We start from the raw sequence: 22,904 nt of genomic DNA on the forward strand, positions 1-22,904 counted from the left end.
GACTGAACTCGGGTTGTCAGACTTGCTAGCAAGTACCTTTGCCCATCTGAGACATCACTATAGCCCCCTTATTCTTGCTTCCTGAGACAATGAATGTGTTCTTCTTATTAATGGTAGATTATCTTCTAACCCTATGTCCATCCCAATGGCTTTTCTTAAATCTGCAAAAGCAAAAGATATGCTAGGCTTGGTGGAAGATGAGAGTAAGGCCATGTATTCAAAAAGCCCAAACCAAACCAAACCAAACCAAACCAAACCAAACCAAACCAAACCAAACCAAAAGAAACAGAAAAAGGCAGTTTTAATCCTCTTCTTGGTGTCCCTTCACCTAGAAGTCAGAAAGACTCCAAAGAAACACAGACAAGGGTTCATGAATGTTCACTTCCATGTTGCTTGGAGTGTTAGGACTCTTCGTGCATTCAATTCAATACCCTCCTCTGCAGAGGCCTCCTCAAGACTTCTCAGGCCCACTTCTCTTTACTATGCAGGGCTGGTTGCTCCCGGCAGTTCAGAGGATTTATCACACTGAGAACCCCCTGTGTTTGTCCCTTTATGTCCATATGTTTACCTCTATTGTCATATTATGAGGAAACGTTCTGTCTTACCCATTTTCTCGTGTGTATTAATTTGATATGCTTACTTCTACACATCCCCTAACACCATATACTCTTATTGCCAGGAACCAAATTAAATAACCTGAGGAAGAACATTCTTGAACAGGCGCAAAATGAATGTTGGAGCCGGAATCAGCAGTTGATGACAGAACTGACTGAGTTCTTGCGGGTCTTCCAAACCATCAGCTCAGACATCCATGCCATTGCACAGTGCTCCCAGAAAGTGAGCTTTCCTCATCCCTTCTTCCTCATAGCTAGCCAGGACCCGGCCTGCACAAAGGCTCAGCACACTCTTCTTTAGATATTTGTTGCATTCTTTACGGGGTTTGAATCTTAAGCATTGACTGCATTATGTCATCTGTCCTTGCTGATTCTTGCCCTGTTTATGTGGTACTCTGCTTCTTCATATCAGGAGCATACCCCTAAGGAACAAGAGAGAATCTTGCTTTAAGACATTAGTTCTCAACATGTGGGTCATGCCACCTTTAGGAGTCAAACAATCCTTTTACATGGGTCACATATCAGATATTTATATTATGATTCTTAACAGTGAAATTACAGTTATAAAGTAGCAACAAAAAAAATTTATAGTTGGGGGTCATTACAACATGAAGAACTATATTAAAGGATCACACAGCTTTAGGAAGGTTGAGAACCACTGCTTTCTAAGATGTGTCTTTGTATCTTGGGACAGTTGGTCTGTGAGGGATATATTATCAGGTCTGGGGGATAAGAATTAGACTTCCTTTAAGACCTGAGTCAAAAGCAAGTCCCCCTGATCTCAAATGGTTTAAAGGCTGGATCTGGGTTTAGAGCCTCTAGATGTCAATCCTGGAAGATGGGATTTCCTCTTGAGGGTGAGTCCAAAAAGGTAGGCAGGGTTGTTGGGGTGCTGGTCTCATGCTGTCACCTCTGCAGCTGAATGAAGCCAATGAGCAATACTGCCAGCTAGAGGAGCGAGTGGAATATGTCCGATCACTCCATGACCTCATCCGAAACCACTATAGCCTTTTCATTGCTGAGAATGAGACTCTAGACATCGCGGTAAGAGACTACTATAAGGACTCATTCAATCTCTCCTGGCCTCCCTCCTCTATAACCACATCCCAACTGTCCTCTGCTTGCCCCACAGCTTCTAGATTTATGGGAGGCATTTCAGTTTGAAAGAAGCCAGGTTTCAGAGTTCCTGCTCAGCAAGCAACATGCCATTGTGCCCAGGCTGCAGCAGCTGATGGCAGCAGCATTGGCAGAGCTGGAAGGCCTGCTAGGGAAGGCACTGTCTGGTCCCTTTATGGATCCTTCACAAGAACAGAGGAGCACTGAGCAACAGCTTGGTGCCTTGGAGCATCAGTTCCTGAACATACTCAATAACTTCAATGCCCTATGCAATGCTTACTGCACCTTCACTGGTACTGATCATCATTGTCTCTATTTTTACCCTGGGAGGACCCTTCATCTAAGATAAGGGCTGGGACTTGGGGTGCTGTGTCTTCTGTGAACCTCAGCAAGCCTTGGGAATCACATACCTTCCATGGTCTCTTTTACAAACAAATACGGGAGGACATATTAGCCTCGTTTGTTCTATGTCTCAGCTGTTACGTTAGTGGACACAGGGAGTTCACAGTCTGGTAGGGAAAGCAAACAACTTAATGTTTCATTAGAATGAAATGGGTGCAGGGTTGGATGCTGATTCAGAAGAAATGTATATACTCGTTGTAAACATGTAACTTGTGTGTAGCCTTGGTCAGTGTTGTCCTATTCTAAGCAGCAGGTCATAGATAAGAACAGTAGAGATAAGATCTTGATGGGGTTGCTGACTACTGCCTCCAGACAACATATCTAGAAGAAAAGGCTGGTGAGAGTCTCACTGCTCCACAGGAGATCGGGACAGAGCTGCTGATCTGAGACCAGCTTTTTCTACAGGTGTACAGCCAGGCTGGTTCCCTTCTGCATGGGCTCTCTCCCCAATTGTAGCCACTTATCTCTTGAAAGGGTGCATTGTGAGTTGCTCCTTAGTCAGCTATCAACTGGGCCTTTGGGCTATGTGGAGTAGGAGATGCTCTAGGACTCTAGAACCATCCTTCATCAGGAACTTTTTTCCCCCAGAGTACTAAGAAGCCATCAGTTCGTATTCTAACTGATGTCAACCATAGACTCAACCCTTCCTGTTAGGAGTCTGGATTGTTGATGGAAAAGCAGGGTAGAGGACTCAGGCCATGCAGTGCTAGGCCCAGGGAACTGCATAGCAGTGTATGCACTTCCTTCTGTCCCCAATTCCTCACCTAATCCTAGTTTCTGTAAAAATATTCTAGTACTTTAGATCCTCATGATTTAATAACCATCCTCAATTTTTGAGCGTTCATTCACTTAACATTCAACACTTATTTGCTTAGTGTCTATGTACTGAGTTTAAAGTACACCAACAAACAAATGGCAAACCATCTTTTGTCATGGAACCAACATTGCAGCTAGAGAAGAAAGACGATAAATAATTATCAAATATAACTAAATTACATAGCATATTAGAAAGTGATAGGTAATGACAAAGGGGGGGGGGAAACAGCAGGATAAGAAAGAGTGTCTGAAAACTCCAGCTGGTTAGAGAACAGTGTTTTATGGGAGAGTCTGTATAGGCTTCATGAAGAAGAGACTGCTGCAGCAAGCTCTTAGAGTTGGAGGTGATGATATGAGGGGTGGTTCTCTGTGGCAAGAGTTTCCCATAAAAGAGTCAACTCCTGGTCAGGGAGTGTACCTGGTGCACACCTGAGCTATATAATCAAGTCCTCTGTGGCTGGAATTGAGTGGGTGAGTAAGATAGAGGGGAAGCCCTTTTAGTTTACCACTATGGTGAGTCCTCAGGAATTCTTTCTTTGGGTGGCCCCACTTTCACTGTTGAACTGAGAGATTTACATAGGCACACCTCATCTATTTTTCTGGACTTTTGATTGGCCCATTCCCCCAACAACCCAAGTCTCAGCCAGCCGTGTTCTGCAGGGCATAAGAAGCCTATGTCTCCTCCCGCTTCTGGGAACCGGCTGATAGTACTGCAGCAGCGCATCTGGCGGCTTTACCGGATCATCTCTGAAAACTTGGGCGAGTGGAAATGCATGGCTTTTAGCAAGGTGCTGACACTCCTCCCAGGAGCTCTCACCTGGGGCAGAAGCTGGCAGGTGGAGGTGGGAGGGTGTCAGGCTGACAATGAGCTCTTTTCTATGCAGTTCAACCTTTCTATGGCCCGGGAGAAGACAGATGCCTGGCTGACAGAGGCTGCAAGGCTCGGCACAGCCCTGGGGCAGCAAAGCCCTGTGCTACAACGCTGTATGCGCATTCTAGAGGAGTTTCGAGCCTACCTGCCCTTGCTTATTAAGCTGGGCAACCTCCAGCTGCAGGATCCTAATACTCAATCCCTCTTGAGAGGTGTGTTTGGTTAGAGACAGGGGATAGGGATAGGAAAAAACAGTTTGTAGCAATTCCCTGCTGCTCCTGCTAGAAACATTGTTCTACCTTCCTCTTTCCTACATATGCTAAACTCATTTCAACCCCGGAAACACTTTTCTGTGTTGGTTCATTACAACACAGGGTCCTCTTAAGCAATGGGGGTTAGTCTCAGATTTGGGGATGAGTTGTGTCTTGGACCTTAGACTCTGGGATCTTGGCTCTGGGTTGATCTTGAACTACAGGTCTGGGCTCAAGGTAGAAATGAGCTCTGGGATATGCACTCAGTTTAGCTATGTGCTGGGTGTTGTTCTGACCGGCCTGTTCTATTCCAGCATTAGGGCTGGGTAGTCAACGAAGCTTGGACCTCCTTACACTGGGCCAGATGCTCAATTATCCACTGCTGGAATTTGCAGACCGAATCAATCAGGTGGGGCTCACAAGAAGGAGTGGAGGTGGTTTAAATGAAAAACTTGTACTAAAGCCAGCCAAGGCCTATAAAGCAGCCCTGTGGGACTGTGGGGACAACGAGTGGCATGGAGGTAAGAAGGAAGTTGGGTCTGGATCACATCCTGGAGGGCAGGAAGAGTCCCTATCCATCTGCAGATGAGTATCTGATGGGCAGTTCCAGACTAAATGCTTCCTTCCCCTGGTAGAAGGAAGTGAGTAACAGCCTCAAAGTTGTGGGCACATGGACTTACAAATGTCTGCCAATGTTTACTTGTTCCCTAAGGGGCACAGGCTGACTAGGATATTGTCTACTCTGTGGGAGTCATTAGGAGACTGCTCAGTGGAAGCAGCAATACTGGGCCAAGTGTTAATAGTTTGCTGCTGCCAGCACACTGCTGAAGCCTGCTGGTCCCACTCCTCCGTCACCTCTGAGACTTCCACTTTTCAGGCCCCTGGGTTCTGTCTCAGACTCAGTCCTCAAGGCCCAGTTTCAAGGCTGTCCTTCCCGAGCCACTAGCCAGTTCTGGTTTCTGAGACATACCTTTTCCAGGTCTGGCAGTACGATAAGGAACGAATTCATGCCCAAGAGATCCTACAGCAGATGCAGCAGTACTGGGAGGGGCGCCAGCTGCGCCTGCTCAACTTCATCCTGCAAGTGCCCTACAAGCCCCCAACCCCAGAGCGCTCCAAAAGGCCAGCACTCCGAAGCCCCCAGTGGGAGTTAGTGGGCAAAGATAGTGGCACCTTCCTCCTCTCAGGTGAGGCTCAGTTTTATGATCCAATGAGTGCCTCCAACTAATGGTTCTTTTCATCTACCAATTCCTGTCAAATATGGCTCCCGTAGTCAGGCCCCATCCTTAAGGATAACCTGAGGCATCCATATGTTGTGAAATAGTATCTTACAAGCTCTCTAAATATCTCAATCTTTGCAGGAATTCTTTACACACAAGTTCCTTCCTATACTCAATGCCTGGCTCCTTCAGCAAGGTTCCTTTTCTGGTGTACTAGAAAATGATTTTGCATGCCATGGTATATAAATCAAAGGACAACCTACAGGTGTTACTTACAACCATGTAGGTCCAGAGCATCAAAATTAGACTATCAGAATTGATAGCGGCAGGCACCTTTTATTAGCTGAGCCATCTGGTTATCCCTATGAAATTACTTGTGGGGCAGGAGAGATGGTTTAGTGGTTAAAAGCACTTATTGCTCTTATGAAGGACATGGGTTCAATTCCCAGCAGCACATGGTACATCACAACCATTTGTAATTCCAGTCTAGGAATCCAGTGCCTTATGCTGGCTTCCATGGGCATCAGACAGACAGACAGACAGACAGACACACACACACACACACACACACACACACAACACCTATACATGTAAAAAAAAATACATCTTTAAAACAATTCCTTGTTATTTCTCTCCACCTATCAGTGCTCTGTCCTCTGGATTTTACCCTGCTCATTTTATTATTTACTCATTCATTCATTCATTTCATTCTTTCTTTTTCTCCCAATTGACAGAAGAAAGCTCTGCTGGACCTGAGCCACAGGCCAAGTAGAGCCCTCACCTTATTTGACCTCATTATTGGGGTACAGGTTGTTGGTGTAGCTACACTTGTTGAGGCAGTTGACAGCATGGGTTTGCAGGCATGCACAGCACTTGCAGTAGGCTGTGACACGTGTACTGGATGGGCTGAGCAAAGGATGCCTCAGTGAGGCCACTATGCAGGCATAGCACCAGATGGAGGGTGTACTCTTTCTGGATGTGGTAGTCAGGTGCAGACACCCTCCAGAAGTTTGCCAGTGATATTAGCCACTCCTGGCTATATGGAATACCTATCATGTCTCGGATCTTGGCCTTCACCATCTCTATGGTGTCAAGGTGTCACTGGACTCAACCTTGAGGGTGATGATGGTCTTGCACATAAGGGTCTTCAGGAAGATCTGCATGTCTCTCAACTGACCACCTTGTTGAAGAAAAAGAGTCATTCTTTTATTCTTTTTCTTATTAAATTCATGGGTCTCCTTTGTGCCAAACAGATATATCCCTCTTACATCCCAGTGAAAAACTGACAATACCATACATTTAAATGCATGATAGACCACAATACTGAGGTGTTAGTGGCTTTTAAATAAGGGTTTGTTGCAGTTTTCCCCTTAACCTAGCTAGCTCCCTCCCAAATAATTGAGACTGGATTATTGTATTTATTTACCAAGCTTTGAGGACACAGCTGAGCAATATTGCTTTACTTTAATCCTCTAAATTAGTCTGGCTTCCTTCCAATGAAAATCCCAGTGTGACTTGCATTTGAGCGCTGATCTGGATCTCTGCCCTCCAAGTGTTTTCTCATGGCGTCTCCTGGAGTCTCCCCATGGAGAGTCTCCACTTCCTCTCCTGGAGTCTCCCCATGGAGAGTCTCCACTTCCTCTCTTTCCTCCCACCTTCCATCCCTTTTCTCTCCCCTGCTTAGTCACTAGATGATCAGCTCCTTTATTGACCAATCAGGGACCAACTGGGGAGCAATGTACACAACATTAAGATAAGAGATTCTCAGAATAAGGGTTGCAATAAGGATACTGGGGCAGAGAGATCAGCATTTGAATAATAAAAGGGTAATCTTTACACAATGTACAGTAACATTATGTCTACCCTGAGGACAGTGGGTAAGAGGAGACCAGCTCAAAGAGCCAGAGATATTAAGAGAAGTATAACTTAGACAGCAGCCTCGGGCTAACTTTTGAAGAAGTAAGAGTTTGTCACACTTGCAAGGTGAGAAACACATGCTACATACGGAATAGGATTTTTACAACTTAGGGGGAAGAAAGGGTTTATTTGGCTTACCAAAAGAATAATCAAGGAATTATTCTATCATCAAGGGAAGCCAAGGCTGGAACTCAAGGTAGGCATCTAGAGACAGGAACTGAAGTAAAGACCACAAATGAATGATTGTTACTGGCCTGCTCCTCCTGGTCCCTCCCTTACCTTGCTTATATAGCTAAGACCCACCTGCCTTGGGGTGCTGCTCACAGTAGGCTGAGCCCTCCTACACCAATTAGCAATCAAGAAAATGGCCACAGACATGCCCACAGATTAAGGTAATTCCTCAATTAAACTTCCTTCTTCCAGATGTGTCAAGTTGAGAACTGAAGCTAACTGTGACAAAAAGCATCCAAGAAGATGTGGGAATTGCTAGTAGAGGAGAAATTCTCTTATCGAACATAATTGGTATCAAACCAGTGAATCCAAGAAGTTAGTTAAATTTGTAATCATGATAAGTAGGTAAATAGGACTTGAGATTTTTATTTTAGTTAAAACATAATGCATGCACATTTACATGCTAACATTTTGTTTTAAGAATAAGAGCTTTTTATCAGCTCACCTCTGACTAAACCGTCAATGGTTTCCTTAGAAACATTTTCTCATACATAATCCAGTAGTTATTATTCCGTTAAATTAGATTACTTAGTTAAAATTGTGACATAATTCACACAAATAGGTTTTCAAGCACACTCATTTAATTTGCATTTAATCAGGCATATGCTTTAATTTGGAGCAAAAATGCTGGAATCTTCTAAAGAATAGCTTGAAATTTATGATGTTCGGTTGAATTTTGATCATCAGACAGTACCATAGTAGTGGTTTGAATATGCAGTGTATCCCACAGGCTCTTGTATTGAGAGTTTGATTGACAGCTGATAGGCTTTTGGGGAGTTATTGTATCCCTTAATTTAATCCCTTGATAAATTCATAGTGCAATGGCATTGTTGGATGGTAGAAAGTGGGGTGTGAGACCTAATTGAGGAAGTAGTACATTGGCAATGTGTCCTTGAGAGCCACATCTTGCTTGGGTTCTTCCCATTTCCTCTTTTTTGCTCTTTCTTTGCTATCATGATATAAGCTGCTGTGTTTACCCTCCCCACCATGATTGGCAAAACCTCTGAGATGATGAACTAAAGTAAATATCTTTCTCCTTAGTTGTGTATGCCAGGCAATTCATCATAGCAATAAAAGTTTATACAGTCAATATATCTATGATATAGAAGACCTTCCAATTCACTGATACTAGAGACAGAAAATAAGCACATGAAATTAGAAAACTGAGATCATGCAAAAGAATGTATTTGGTAACATTTAAATCATGGAGAATGTTTTGTTGTAGGGAAGTGATAAGGTCAGATTTTAGTTCAATGCAGAGTTAAGAGGCAAAGAAACGGAGAAGGAAGACAGCTGGTTTAGCTCAAGTGAAAAACAATAATGGCCAAAGCCATGACAGCAGCAGTGGGAATGATAAAAGTAGATGCATTTGGGCTACTTCGGAATCGATCTGGGCAAAATGTGTAGTATATAATATGTTGGCAGACATAGCTAGGTTAAGACTTCATACAACCTCTTTAACCTTCCCAAGGTCAGATGAGAATCTGAGGTCTGGAATATAAAGGAAATGTGACATATGAGTTTTCAGGTAGCTCTAGGGAATTTTAGTCTGCTCCAGAGAGTTCTACATCTATCCAAACCAATCTCTCTCCATTCTGTTGTTAACTCGGGTATTAGGTATTGTCTCTGCTTTACTCAGACCTGGTCTCACACAAAATCGTGGACTCCTTAAGAAGTGCCAAGGCACTAAGTGCTAAAATCATGAGAAAAACATTTAGTCTCAACTTTTCTACCAGGGTCTCAGTCATCCCAGAATGGACATTCATGCTGAATGCATACTGTGTAGAGACTTGGATCTATGAGGCCTCTTTCTAGGATGAAGGCTCTGATGCCTTAAAGAATGTTGTAGAACTAGACAAGAATGACAATATCTAGCAGGAGAAATCAGCTGGTTGGAGTCTGTCCATAGTGCCTGTTTTAAGATATCAGTTATCTACCATATCATCTCCATGGGCTGATGCGATCTTTGAAGCTAGAAAGTGTATGAGGTAATTGCCTCTCCTAGAAGGTCAAGAAGTACTCTTTTCTGCCCCAACCACTGCCCTTGACTCATGTGAAATAATACCAGCTTAGCTGAACTTTGACAGTGCATCTTTTTCTTCCTTAGACTACAGCAGCCTGCAAGATGCCATCCAGAACAGTCTCCAGGCTCTATTCAAGATCCTAGCCATCCAAAAGTCAGGATATTTGCATAAAATAGCTTTAGAATGGGTGACCATCATGTATGGCCTGGGTGAGTACAGGGCTCTAGTTGTGTGGATGGGTGGAATGTGATGTAGACTGGCCCAGGGGATGGCAGGTGGACATTGGATAGAAGATGGAAGTAACTTTCCCAAGGTCAGATGAGAATCTGGGAAGACAGAGTAAGGACTCCCCAGGTTCCTTCTTGGTTCAGTGAGACCAGGTCTTTATTTCTCGTGAATGTTCTATTTCCTCTAATAAGGTTCTGGGTTCTGCTGTGCGGCTTGTTTCTGTTGGGCTAATGGGTCACTGGAGAGGTCAGGCAGATGCTGGACCCCCTCAAAGGTATTAGAACCATAGAATATCTCTCAAAGATTTCTCTGACTGCTTACCACAGGTGCCCTGCTGGAGGTGTGGGTGGCTTTCCAGCAGAAGTGGATTTTTCTGAATAAAGTTCTACATGAGATGAAGATCGAGTTTCCTGCTCCTGAGCTGGTAGGGAAGGGAATTAAAGCAGGCTGGGCAAGTGCTTCTGAGTACCAGGGCTCTAGATGAAAGAGTGGAACTATTACATTCCCCCTCACTTACCACTTTTCTTAACACAGAATGCTCGTTTCAAGGCCATGGATGATCAATATCGGACTCTAATGCGCATCTCTGTGGCTGACCCAATGGTTCTGTCACTTATAGTGCCCAACACCAAGAGGAGCCCTTACTTCCAAGGCCAGCATCTACAGCAAATGCTGAAAGCAGGATCAGGAGAACTGGAGGCGATCATCATGGCTCTGGAGGATGTCCTCTATGGGGTATGTGCCAACTTCCCCCGCCTCTTCTTCCTCAGTGACAGTGAACTGGTGGCCCTGCTGGCTGCCCCTCTAGATACCTGTGAGGCCCAGCCATGGGCACAGCGCTGTTTTCCTTATATTAAAGCTGTGAACTTCAGGTCCAAATCAACTAAAAACAAAAATATCCAGGATTCAAGCTCAAGTACAGAGACTGCGGAGACGATAGCTGTGCTAGCGGCATGTGGAGAGGAAGTGAAGCTTCAGGAGCCCCTTCCTCTACATCCAGATCTTCCTAAGTGGCTAGCCTCTTTGGAAAAGTGTCTGCGGTTTGTAATAGTGAACCTGTTGCAGAGCTGTGTGGCCACCCGCCTTGCTCAAGGCCCATCCCTCATTAAGGCACTGAAGGCAATGCCTCAACAAACACAGATGCCCATGCAAGTGTATGTCCAGCACTGGCTAGATGCAGTCCAAGTTTTTCCATGGCAGTGTATACTTGTGGCAGAGGAGGTAGTGTGGCGAGCTGAGATGGAGGAGGCTCTGCTTGAGTCAAGGACTATGCACATGAGTTCCGTACATGTACACAATCTTGAAGTACTGGTGCAGTTTATACGCTCTCAGAGGAGCTCTCAGGATGGGCAGTCTCCACCTTCTGTTCGCCAGACTAGTCTATTCAGTACCCTGCTGGTCAAGGCAGTGACTCATAGGGATATAGCCCAACTCCTGGAGAAGAACCAGGTCAGTGATCTGACAGACTTCCACTGGGTCCGCCAACTTAAGTATCACCTGGGTTCATCTCACTTGAACCTCAAAAGCCCCCTGCAGTGTCTTACAACTATTGCATCTACTGAGCCCTCTGTGTCACCTGCTGCATGCTGGATAGATGTGCTTGGTCGGTCCTTCATGTACAATTATGAGTACATGGGGCCCAAACTGGGGCCTCTACCTAGCCTGATGCATGAGCGTCAAGTATTTATTCTCTTAATGGCCTTGGATGAGGTGGCCTATGGGGCCATACTTGGCAGGGATGGTCTGGGCAAGGCAGAAACTGTGAATAGCCTGGCATGGACCCTGGGCCGCCAGCTGGTAATAATGCCCTGCTTGCCCCAGATAGAGTTCCGATGTCTGAGAAATTATCTGAATGGCGCCCTTCAGGGTGGGGCCTGGCTGCTGTTAGAGAATGTTAACCAACTACCTTCTAGCCTGCTCTCTGCCCTGGGCCAGCGTCTGGATGAACTGCACTATCTTTATGCCCCACTATATCAGAAAGCTTCCAAAAACATCAGTACCATAAATCCTACTAAACCCCTACTCCTTGGTGCTGGTTTCTTTGAAAAGCATCAAGTGTCCATGCATCTTGGCTTTGGCTGTTTCTTGACACTTCATTCCCTGGGCCCTCATGTGCCTGCCAATCTGCATCTGCTACTGCGTCCTGTGGCATTGGCACTGCCAGATCTTCAGAGAGTGGCAGAGCTGAACCTGCTGGGAGCAGGGGTACAGGATGCCTCCCGAATGGCTTCTCGCCTATCTAAATTATTTTCCCTAGAACGTGAGCTGGTGTCTGGGAACTTGCCCTGCCGCTTGCCACTGCTGAAGCAGGTACTAGAACACACAATACAGACACTAAATACATCCCAAGAAAAGAAGTTACAGCAGTCCTACAACCCAGCTGCCTCTGAGGAGGCTGCTCTACTGCGTGCCCTGTTGCATTCACCACTGTTCAGCATTCTCGATGGCCTCCGTCTACAAAAGCTCCAAGAACTGCTCTGTGGGATTTTTCCTAATGCTAGCCATGTGCTGGCAGAGCCTGTGTCCCATAAACTGATTAAGTCAGTAGTGGTGGAAGAACTCCAGCAGTTAGGCCTGTTTCCCACCTCTAACACACTGACGTCTCTGGAGCAGCTGAGTCAGGCCCTGAGCCGGGCCTCTGGCATTCTGCTCCTGGGCCCTGCAGGCAGTGGCAAGAGTACTTGTTGGAGAAGCTTATTTAAGATTCAGAATCGGCTGGCAGCCATGGAACACACCTCAACCAAGGGTTTCCAATCTGTGGAAATTGTCCACCTATATCCTAGTGTGCTCAACTCCAAAGAATACCTTGGGTGGTCAGAAGGTCCCTCCTGGCACTATGGCATCTTTCCTAAGCTCCTTCATGCTGCCCCTTATTGTAAGAGCGTGGGCTCAGAAGTGCCGTCAGAGAAATTCACAGGGATCCAGCAATGGATAATATGTGATGGGGCCCCTAATCATGCATGGACAGACTCTGTCACTTGCCTCCTGAGGGACCCTCCCCAGCTGAGTCTCCCAAATGGCCAACAGATAGCACGACCTCTAGGTACTTTTTTCTTGATAGAGGTGGCAGAGGCAGCAGGCATGTCTCCTACTGTGTTAGGCCGGTGTGCTCTTGTCTGGTGTAGTGGGGAACAGACTTGGCAGTCCATGCTTAGTGTCTTGATGGCATCTCTGCCACATGAATACCACCTACAGCAAGAGACAATCACTGAGTTCAACTACTTAGCTGAAGTGCTGGTGCCTTCAGTGCTCCGATTCCTTACCCGCATAGGTGCCAGTTCTCAGCTACAGGTACATGGGCATCAAGCTGTTTGCCCAGGTGTGGCAGAAGTCACCAGCCTGGCCCGCATCTTACGTGCTCTACTTGACCCCCTTCTACACTTACTCGAGGAAGAGAAGTCATACACCAAAGGTAGGAAGGTTAAAAAGGTTGGCTTTTGAGAGAGCTGGGTTCTTAAGGGTAATTGGGTTATTGCTGAGCCACAAGCATGGGTTCCTTGATGAAGCTGCTACAGGGAACTAAAGGTGAAGAGAAGTAATGTAGCCAACCTCTGTTCTCCCCTCCATCTTCTTTCTATGTGGATACTTATTCTGACCTTGGCCATATAAGAGGACTTTAGTGGCAGTGATCTTGTGACCCAAAACTTCAAATCTTCAAAAGCCAGGGTCCAGTCTGACCGTGTCAGTGTGAATAAAAAGCAGAGGAGACATTTGCTGGCTATCAGCATCTTTCTTTTTGCCATAATCTGGGGCTTTGGAGCCCACCTTCCCTCCAGGTACCATGAGAATGGGAGGCATGGTGTACAAAGTGCTTAGGTAGACTGACCTGTGGGATCTAAAACTCATGGGATGTTATAGTGGGGACAAGGTGGAGTATATGAATGTCACAGATGGAATGTTGATGATTGTCTTTTACCTGTGTGTCCTCTGAGCAGACACTGGCCTCTCTTTGATGACTTCATGAAGAAGTCTATTAGTTCCCTGCCCAACTACCCTGAGCCACCTCCTTCAGCCTTGGTGTTTGATCTACATGTAAACCTTGAAGATGGGACACTGGTCCCCTTCACTGGCCAGTATCTGAGCACCCATGTCAAAGGAAATCTGGGTTCTTTCCAGCCCTCTTCTCAGGTATGAAGACAGAAAATATGGATTGAGGCTTAAGAAGCTATGCTAGAGGGTAGCCAATATTTGAGATCCTCACAAGGCCCAACCTATGCCCTTACTCTTGATAGTTCCACAATTTCAAGAACACACAACCCGTTCTTTAAGTATGGGTTTAAGGGCAAGTTCCCTAGACCTAATTTTTGGCTTGATCATTGTCCTATCTAGACAAGCTGTCGTACTAAGCCCTGCTCCTTTCCTGCAGACTGAACAGCTTTTGTATGTGGTGGACCTGCTTCTGTCAAATGGACAGCCAGTGCTGCTTGCTGGAGAGATAGCAACAGGGAAGTCAGCTTTTGTGGAGGTGCTGGTGAAGCCAAATTACCCTGCCATTCACAGTCCCATTCACCCTGCCTTAAATTCTACTCACCTTCGTCACCTGCTGAGCAGAGGAGTCCATGGCCAAACACAAACCAGTTCATTTCCTGGGCATCACCAGGACTCCAAAGGCTCTATCCTTTTCCTGATGGAAGATCTGCACCTGGCTGCTTTTGGTGAGGAGCTGGGAGGGGAAATGAAGGGAAAGCTACTATCATCTCGTACTAAATCCATGGCAATATTCATTGATTCAAACATATGCCTGCAGATCAAAATAATGCCAAACAAATCAAATTATTGTCTTATTACATGTTCTCTCAAAGCTTCAACCACAATCTCTTTGCTTTGATAATTTCTATCTCTAAATCAGACATCTTTCTTAAACACAAACCTATTTATCCAATTACCTATTGTACATCTCTACCTTGAGAGCTCATTGGTTCCTCATATCCAGCCCTGGTCTCATCATGCCCTCCCAAATTGTTCCTGTGTCTCTAAATAACAGATTCCACCATCCAATTGGTTACTTAAGCTATAACTCTTTAAATTTTTTAAAAAACATTTACTGTGTATGTATGTGCATGAGGCAGGGCATGCCAATGTTACATTTATGGAGGGAGTGGAGAAACTTGAGAAACCTCTTCTAACATTGGGATGGAGATAATGATTAAACTCATGTTATCATGCTTGGTTCTAAGTGTCCTTATCCACTAAGCCATCCTGCTGGCCCCCAAGAAAGGACTCTTGTTGAAGCCTCTTCCTCTTTGATTAATGTCTAGTCCAATGTCTATCAATTCTGTCTCCTAAATATCATGCAAATCTTTGGGTAGGCTTCTTGGTTTAGAGGTAGATAATGCCTGGAACACTGACATATCCAGTACCAAGCCTGCTGTGACCAGGCATTCTCTGGGGTTCTACACCCTGCTCTCACTGGACTCAAGCAGCCTCTGAAGATGCTGCCCTCTGCTCCCTAGCCTTGACTCATTTGGCAAAAATCCTCTGTATTATCATCACAGACAGTAGTACCCCAAGAGGCCTAGGCCCCCAGGCTGGGTTAGTTACCAAGCTTCATGGATAGCAGCCTGATTGTATGGTTACATACACATTTGTCTTTTTTGTCACATTCTGAGATACATGAGGGCATGAATCTGTTTTGTTCATTTTGGTAGAAAGAATTAAATATTTGTATTCATTTCCCCAATAAGTATTTGTAGAAGAAGAGATAACAACAGAGAGAAAGGGGAAAATTGACTAAAAGTTTGGGATATTGACCTTTAACTTTCCAAAGTATGCTACCCACAGATGGCAGGTTCCACATATGGCATAAGAATAAGCAGAACTAAAGTTTAAGCACAAGCTTTTGGAGTCAAGAAAGTCAGTGGTCTGAGGTACTGGATGACTTGTCAGATCCTATAGTCAAGTTTGTTGTGGTATGTAGAAAACTTGAACCAGGTGTATTAGTACTTTTAAAAATGGACAGCTAAGCTGGGCGCTGGTGGCACACGCCTTTAATCCCCGTACTTGGGAAGCAGCGGCAGGCAGATTTCTGTGTTCGAGGCCAGCCTGGTCTACAAAGTGAGTTCCAGGACAGCCAGGGTTATACAGAGAAACCCTGTCTCAAAACAACAACAACAAAAAACAACAAAAAAACAACAAAACAAAAACAGATAGCTAAAATTTACTATCTCTTCCATGTTTTATGATATCCTTAATAAGAGCATAGAAAGATGGATATTTTGTATGTATGTATATGCATTTATTTTTATGTGTATGAGTGGTTTCCTGTATGCATGTATATGTACCACGTGCATGCCTGGTGCCCATGAACGCTAGAAAAGGCCATCAGATCCCCTGGAACTAGAGTTACAGACTATTGTGAGCTGTCATGTGAATGTTAGAAATTAGAGCCTGGGTCCTCTGGAAGAGCAGCTAGTGCTCTTAACCACTGTGTCACCGCTCCAGCCTCAGATGTGGGGATGGGGAAGACTTTAGTAAAATGATGGTTTTATTTATTTATTTATTTATTTATTTTACAATTTAGATTTTATGCCCCACCCCATCTGTCTTCTGATGTACCACACCCCATACCTCCTCACACTCCACCCCACCCCCAGTCTTCACAAGGATGCCTCCCCACCTCCCCAGACCTCTCCACACTCCCTGGGGCCTCCAGTCTCTTGAGGGTTAGATGTATCTTCTCTGACTGAACCCAGACCCAGCAGACCTCTGCTGTATATGTGTTGGGGGCCTCATCTCAGCTGGTGTATGCTGCCTGGCTGGTGGTCCAGTGTCTGAGAGATCTCAAGGGGTCCAGCTTAATTGAGACTGCGGGTCGGTGGTCATCCTACAGGGTCGCCCCTCCTCCTCAGTTTCTTCCAGCTTTTCCCTAATTCAACCACAAGGGTTAGCAGCTTCTGTCCATTGGTTGGGTGTAAATATCTATACCTGACTCTTTCAGCTGTTTGTTGGGTATTTCGGTGGGTAGTCTTGATAGGTCACTGTTTGAGAGTGCTCCATAGCCTCAGTAATAGTGCCAGGTCATGGGGCCTCCCCTTGAGCTGGATCCCACTTTGGGCCTGTCGCTGGACCTACTTTCCCCCAGGCTCTTCTCCATTTCTGTCCCTGCAGTTCTTTCAGACAGGAACAATTATGGGTCAGAGTTTTTGACTGTGGGATGGGAACCCCATCTCACACTTGTTATCCTGTCTTCCTGCTGGAGGTGAGCTCTATAAGTCCCCTCTCCCCACTGTAGGACATTTCATCTAAGGTTCCTCCCTTTGAGTCCTGAGAGTCTTGAATTCACAACAGAGGAATCTTGAATGGCCAAAATGATGATTTTAAAAAGGAATAAGTTAATGGTAGGGAGAGTGTTAGGGAGCTAGAGAGGTGGCTCAGTGGTTAAGTTCTTGCTGAGCTTATAGAGGACCTGGATTCAGTTCTCAGCACCCACACTGGGAAGTTTACAACCACCTGTAACTACACCTCCAGGAGAAATAATTCTTTTCAACTATATTTTGGCCATTATGATGAATTTAAATATAATTAAGAATTAGTTGACAATTAAAGGAGTGGAGTAAAGACAGGTATAGTAAGATGGCAAACAACATGAGAGGGGGGAGGGAGAAAAGAGTGTTAGAGCTGCTTATGTGAAATGGTGTCTTTGGGTGACAGTCACCAAAATGTGTCCTAAAAAATTTAAAGAAGAAGGAGGAGGAGGAGGAGGAGGAGAAAAGGAGAAGAAGAAGAAGAAAGAAGAAGAAGAAGAAGAAGAAGAAGAAGAAGAAGAAGAAGAAGAAGAAGAAGAAGAAGAAGAAGAAGAAGAAGAAGAAGANAGAAAGAAGAAGAAGAAGAAGAAGAAGAAGAAGAAGAAGAAGAAGAAGAAGAAGAAGAAGAAGAAGAAGAAGAAGAAGAAGAAGAAGAAGAAGCAATGAGCTGGGAATGGTAGCACATGCCTGTAATTGCAACCTTCAGGAAGGTAAGTTAGGAAGATAAGAAGATCATGAGGCCATCCTGGGCCACATGGTAAAGCTCTGCCTGAAAGAGGAGGAAGAGGGTAAAGAGGAAGAGGAGTTTAATTGAGACTGTCTCTGGCATGACATACATGTTAGATTTCGAGGCCAAATACTTTAAAACAACTATTACAGAGTTTAAAGGGCTGGAGAGATGGCTCAGCAGTTAAGATCATTTGTTGTCTCCCAGAGGATTCTGGTTCAGTTCCTAACACCTACATAGCAGCTATTTGTAACACCAGCTCCAAAACAGAGACTGGCATCTGTTCTCATGTCTGTGAGTACCAGGCATGTATGTGGTGTACATATACGTGCACATATACATTAACTCTCATAAAATAAATAAATCTAAAACAGTATTCATGGGTGCTTGAGAGATGACTCTGTGGTTAAGAGCATTAGCTGCTCTTTCAGAGGACCTGAGTCAATTCTCAGCACCCACATGGCAGCTCACAACCACTTGCAACTCCAGCTCTAGGGGAGCTAATGCCCTTTTCTGGCCTCTGCTAGAACCTGCACATATATGACAAATTCTCTCTCTCTCTCTCTCACACACACACAAATAAATAAATAAGATGAATAAATATATATCTTAAAAGGAAAAAAATGCTGAATGCCTTTGTTCAACAAAGTGACCGTGATAACATGGAAATCTGCTGTGCAGTCAAGAGTGAAGAACATCAAAAAATAATGACCATGTGGTTGCATATAAATGCCTAACATTTTCTTTCTGTGCTTTTCTTAAAAGATTGCTGGTAGTTAAAACAAATACTATGATTCTGTTAGTGGGGTCGAATGTAGGTAGAAGTTAAGTGTAGAGAAAAAAATTGTATTGCAGTATAATTATTTTCTTGTACATGCCTAAGCAAAATTAAAGACATGCTCCCCTCCAAATTTATGGATAAATATTATTTAAAATAGTCAAAGCCTGGAACTAACTTCCCTGTGTTAGTGGGCCTATACACTATGTAATTTTCATAACAGAATATTGTACAATGATATATTAAATTACTGATAAACAAAACATGTATGAGTAGCGAATGTGGGCTGAGTGAAAGGAGGCCTATGGTCAAGTAGCTGCTCTATGATTCTATTCGTACAAAGCACTAGAAGAGGTGGAGTTGATAGGGATAGAAGTAAGTTCAAAGAGCAATGTCTGCATGGTGGTGGAACGGGGGTGACGGAGTAAAAGAAGAGGGGCACAGAGGAACTTTTAGGGCTTATAAAATCTAAATAGCATTAAGACGGTGGTTTATAGAGCTGTCTACATCGTCAGTATTCACTATACATTTAAACATGTGTATTTTGTTTTGTGTAAATCACCTTTTTCTCCCTCCTTAGTGTTTTTAGATTAGGATACAAAGTAATGGGTTTCAAATGGTATTTTCAAGCACATATATATATATCTATCTATACTTTGTTCTTAACTCCCTTCCCATTTCCCTCCTCATTCTCCTTGCCTCTTTCTGGTAAATTACATCTTAGAGTAATTTAAAATTTTATGTATTCATGTGTATATGTGCATGTTCAGGTATACCACAGCATGTCTGTAGAAGTCAAAGAATAACTTTTAGGAACTAGATCTCTCTGTGTCTCTGTGTCTCTGTCTCACTTTCTGGGGCAGCAGGAGTTTCCTTGCTCCAGTGTTGTGCCTTCCCAGCTGTTCTAAGGTTTCTACCTCCCATCTCAATTACAAATGCATCTGGCATTATTTTATTGAATTCTAGTTATCAAACCTGCTTGGCTAGCACCCATACTCCCTGCACCCCCATCCCCCCTTTGAGGCAGGTTCTCATGTAGCCCAGGTTGCTTCTGAGGCTGCTTTGTAGCCAAAGGTGGCTGGCCTTGAATTCTTGATCCTTCTGTGCCTACCTCCCAGGTGCTGGGATGAAATGTTTGTACCACTATGACTGGAACAAAGCATAGGTGTGACATGACTGTGTGTTCTTTAATGGAGATTATTTGCACTTTCTAATTGTGATCTGACCCAGTTTCCAACCATCTCAACTCACAGATATTATTGTAGTATTCATTTCCTTCAGGCAATGAATAGGTAGGACCTAAGGGAGGAGAGAGAAGATGTCACTTTATTCTAGGAATGTGTGGAGAGAGAGCGCAACTTACTCAGGTTACCAATTGTCAAAGCATCGGGTGCATATGATTCCTTTACAACTCTGTGTGCTGGAAGCAGTTATGTGGCAGAGATGGGAGCTACTTTAATGTGGACTTGCGCATGTCCTTAGTGCTGGTCTGAATGTTTTTACAGACCCAGAGAAGAACTGCCAGCCAGTGCTGGAGACTCTGCGGCAGGCAATGGAAGGCACCATCTATGCCCACAACACCTTGGAATTACAGACTCTGCAGACTACAGTCAACTTCCTTGCCACTGCTACAGTGCCAGGCTACTCTGAGCGCCCACTCTGTCCACGTCTCTACCGACTCTTCACAGTGCTGGCCCTGAAAAGCATAACTCAGGACACCCTGTTGAGCAGGCACGTCCCTAGTATCCAAGCCTGGCTTGAGCGCTTCCCTTCTGTGGAGCGGGAGCACACTCTGGCAAGAGCCCTTGTCAGGGCTTCAGTGGAGGCGTGGGAGGCTGTGTGCAAGTGTTTCATGCCCTCACCCCTCCGCCCTCACTACCGCTTCTCCCCACATTCCGTGAGCCACGTTCTGGGAAGCCTGCAGCTGCTGCCTACCAGAATGGGTTCACGAGGTTTTGTAGAGTCTTTCCATCATCAGGAGTATCTGCGCCGGGTATCCGGCTTGCGTGGAACTCGCTTGAATGTCATGATGTCTATGCGTGTCATGGTGCGTCTTTGGTTGCATGAGGCACAAAGAACATTTTGTGACCGGCTGGACAGTGATAGGGAACGTTCCCATTGTGCTAAGCTGCTTCTAGAAGTAGCTCAGAATGTCTTCTGTGGTGGGCCAGGGTCTGAGTCCTTGGCCAAGGACTGTGAGGAAGAGGAGGTGGAGGAGGAGAAAGTGCCTGAAGTAGAATCTGAAGAAGAAATAGCCCAGTGGGAGACCTTAAGCAACAGTGACAGTGGATCAGAGGAAGAGGAGGATCCGTTTGGCCTTCAGGCCACCACAGGCTCATTCCTCAGTGAGAGCAGTCTAGCACCATTCCCCAGAAAGTCAGTAAACAAGGAGAACACAGAAAATGTAAGTCAGATGGCTGAGCAGGAGGAAGATATAAGGGATTCTAGCCGTAAGCTCCAGGCAAAGACACCCAAGCATGAGTGGCAGATGGCACCCCAGATGGACTTAAGTTTACCTTTGTTGCTACCGGTGCTACTATTCTATCCCCAGGAGAGTCCCTCAGACCTGGTGTTCAGTCTGGAGCTTACATTGGGATCTAACTTTGAGAGTCCTAACTTGTACCTGGAACGGCAGTGGGAAAACCTTGAAAAGCAGTTGGCTGCCTCAGCTGTTCGGCTGAAGATGAACTCCAGTTTTTCTCAGTGCCCTGTGATGGTCCAGCACGTAGCTCACCTGGTCCGAGTCCTGGCTAGGCCCCGGCAGCATGCTCTATTGCTCTCAGAATTCCGGGGTACTGGGCGCTATACAGCCATCATCCTGGCTTCTAACATTTGTCAGGCTCACCTTCTTTATTTATCAGTTGAATCAGAGGAAGCTATTTTCCAATGTCTCCGAGATGCCAGCTGGCATGCTGGCATGTTAAACCAGCCAGTGGCTCTTCTGGTGCCTGATGGAGTGAATGTTGCTACCTTTTGCCGACTGTTGGCCCTGGCAACCTCAGGTAGCTTCCCTGATCAGTACACAGAAGCAGATCTGGATAACATCGAAGAGAATTTCCCCAAGGAAAACATTGTGATCAAATACGCCACTAAGAGGGACACAGTACTGAATAGGTAAGGCCCAGAACCCCTTCCAAGTCAGCTCTGCTTTTACTCTTTCTTGGCCAAAAAGACAAGAGAAAAAGCTATAGGCTGGCATGAGGGCTAAAGGGTCAGGTTTGGAACAAGTGTCTAGATATGTAAACTGGTCTGGAGGATGATGACAGCTGTGTCCTCCCTGACTTCCAGGTTTTACCAGCAAGTGTGTAACAACCTCCACATGTTCTTCATGGTGGGAGACAACCAAGCCCAAAATCAGCTGCCCCCTACCCTTTTCCTGACTCTCCTTCAATTGACCATTGCCAGTGTTGAACGCTATGAACCCTGGGACCAAGCTTCTCTGGTCAGGATTGCTCAATTCCACCTGGAGAATGATCACAGTCTACCTCTTGATGATGGTGAGCCACTTTTCATTTGTCCTGACTACTCATCCCAATTGACTAGTGAGAGTTCCTGCCCAGGGTGGTCTCATCTTCTTGATCTGATATCTCTCACTCTTCTTTTCTCCTTGCTTTCTGACTGACATTTTCTACTTTCCTTCCTGAACTGAGAGCAGATCTTTTCCTTTCTCATTGCTATCCAATCCTACAAGGCCACACCAAAACTATATCCATTTCAGGTTCCTTGAAGTGCCCAGATTTCAAGCACTTAATTCCCAATGTGGCCAACATCATGGCTCGCATCCATGTTTCATCTGCCTATTACCATAACCACATGTGCCCTGGATTGCCACTTGTCACCCCCAAGACCTTCCTGGATTTCTTGGATATGTTCCTGCAGCAGCAGCAGCAGATGATCCTGCAGATGAGGATGAGGGCCAGTCGGTAAGTGGCCCAACACTTGCAGTTCACTTCCTTCTTCTCTTCTGAGTCCACTCAAGAGGTCTATTGTGTTTCTAGCATTCAGACTGCCTTGAAGACTCTGAGGCTGATGGTTGAAAGGCACAGTACCCAAACCAACATGCTCACTGACTTGGAAACTCAGCTAAAAGGCTCCTACAAAGTAAGAGGAAGAAGACTCTGAGATTTACATAGTTGTATCAAGGCAAGAGGATGAAAAGGGGCCTGGGGAATTCTCATTTCTTTTAGAGTCTTCATCTCCTTGGTGGATCTCTTTAATTCCTGCTGCCTCTCCTGTTAGAGCCCAGGGCCCAAAGTTTCCCATGATGCAGTTCAGACTAGATTGACTTTTATTACACAGAAATCTCAAGTATCTGCCCTTGAGTGCCTTTAGTGTCGTGACTCAGTTTGGTATGTCCCCAAGATCCCTGGATTTCTTATCCTCTTCAGTGGAACTCATGACAGCCATCTATCCCCCTGTACAACTTTGTTTTGTATCTTCCAAAAAAAAAAAGGGGGGGGGGAGG

At 45.1% G+C, this 22,904-nt stretch overlaps 1 protein-coding gene across 1 annotated transcript in view; it reads left to right on the plus strand.

Moving 5' to 3' along the window:
- Window positions 1-22,904, plus strand: part of Dnhd1 (dynein heavy chain domain 1) — a 64,809-nt gene that overhangs the window by 26,457 nt on the left and 15,448 nt on the right. Inside the window, exons 13-29 of the mRNA XM_029538025.1 lie at window positions 680-837; window positions 1,533-1,658; window positions 1,747-2,023; window positions 3,609-3,736; window positions 3,833-4,031; window positions 4,385-4,479; window positions 5,050-5,257; window positions 9,546-9,671; window positions 10,017-10,114; window positions 10,225-13,102; window positions 13,301-13,466; window positions 13,626-13,818; window positions 14,057-14,345; window positions 19,945-21,553; window positions 21,728-21,936; window positions 22,158-22,362; window positions 22,438-22,540. Coding sequence (XP_029393885.1) covers window positions 680-837; window positions 1,533-1,658; window positions 1,747-2,023; window positions 3,609-3,736; window positions 3,833-4,031; window positions 4,385-4,479; window positions 5,050-5,257; window positions 9,546-9,671; window positions 10,017-10,114; window positions 10,225-13,102; window positions 13,301-13,466; window positions 13,626-13,818; window positions 14,057-14,345; window positions 19,945-21,553; window positions 21,728-21,936; window positions 22,158-22,362; window positions 22,438-22,540 — 7,067 coding nt within the window. The remainder of the gene's footprint in view (window positions 1-679; window positions 838-1,532; window positions 1,659-1,746; window positions 2,024-3,608; window positions 3,737-3,832; window positions 4,032-4,384; window positions 4,480-5,049; window positions 5,258-9,545; window positions 9,672-10,016; window positions 10,115-10,224; window positions 13,103-13,300; window positions 13,467-13,625; window positions 13,819-14,056; window positions 14,346-19,944; window positions 21,554-21,727; window positions 21,937-22,157; window positions 22,363-22,437; window positions 22,541-22,904) is intronic.

The sequence above is a fragment of the Mus pahari genome, chromosome 1 (genome assembly GCF_900095145.1).
Source record: "Mus pahari chromosome 1, PAHARI_EIJ_v1.1, whole genome shotgun sequence".
In the NCBI taxonomy this organism is placed as follows: domain Eukaryota; kingdom Metazoa; phylum Chordata; class Mammalia; order Rodentia; family Muridae; genus Mus; species Mus pahari.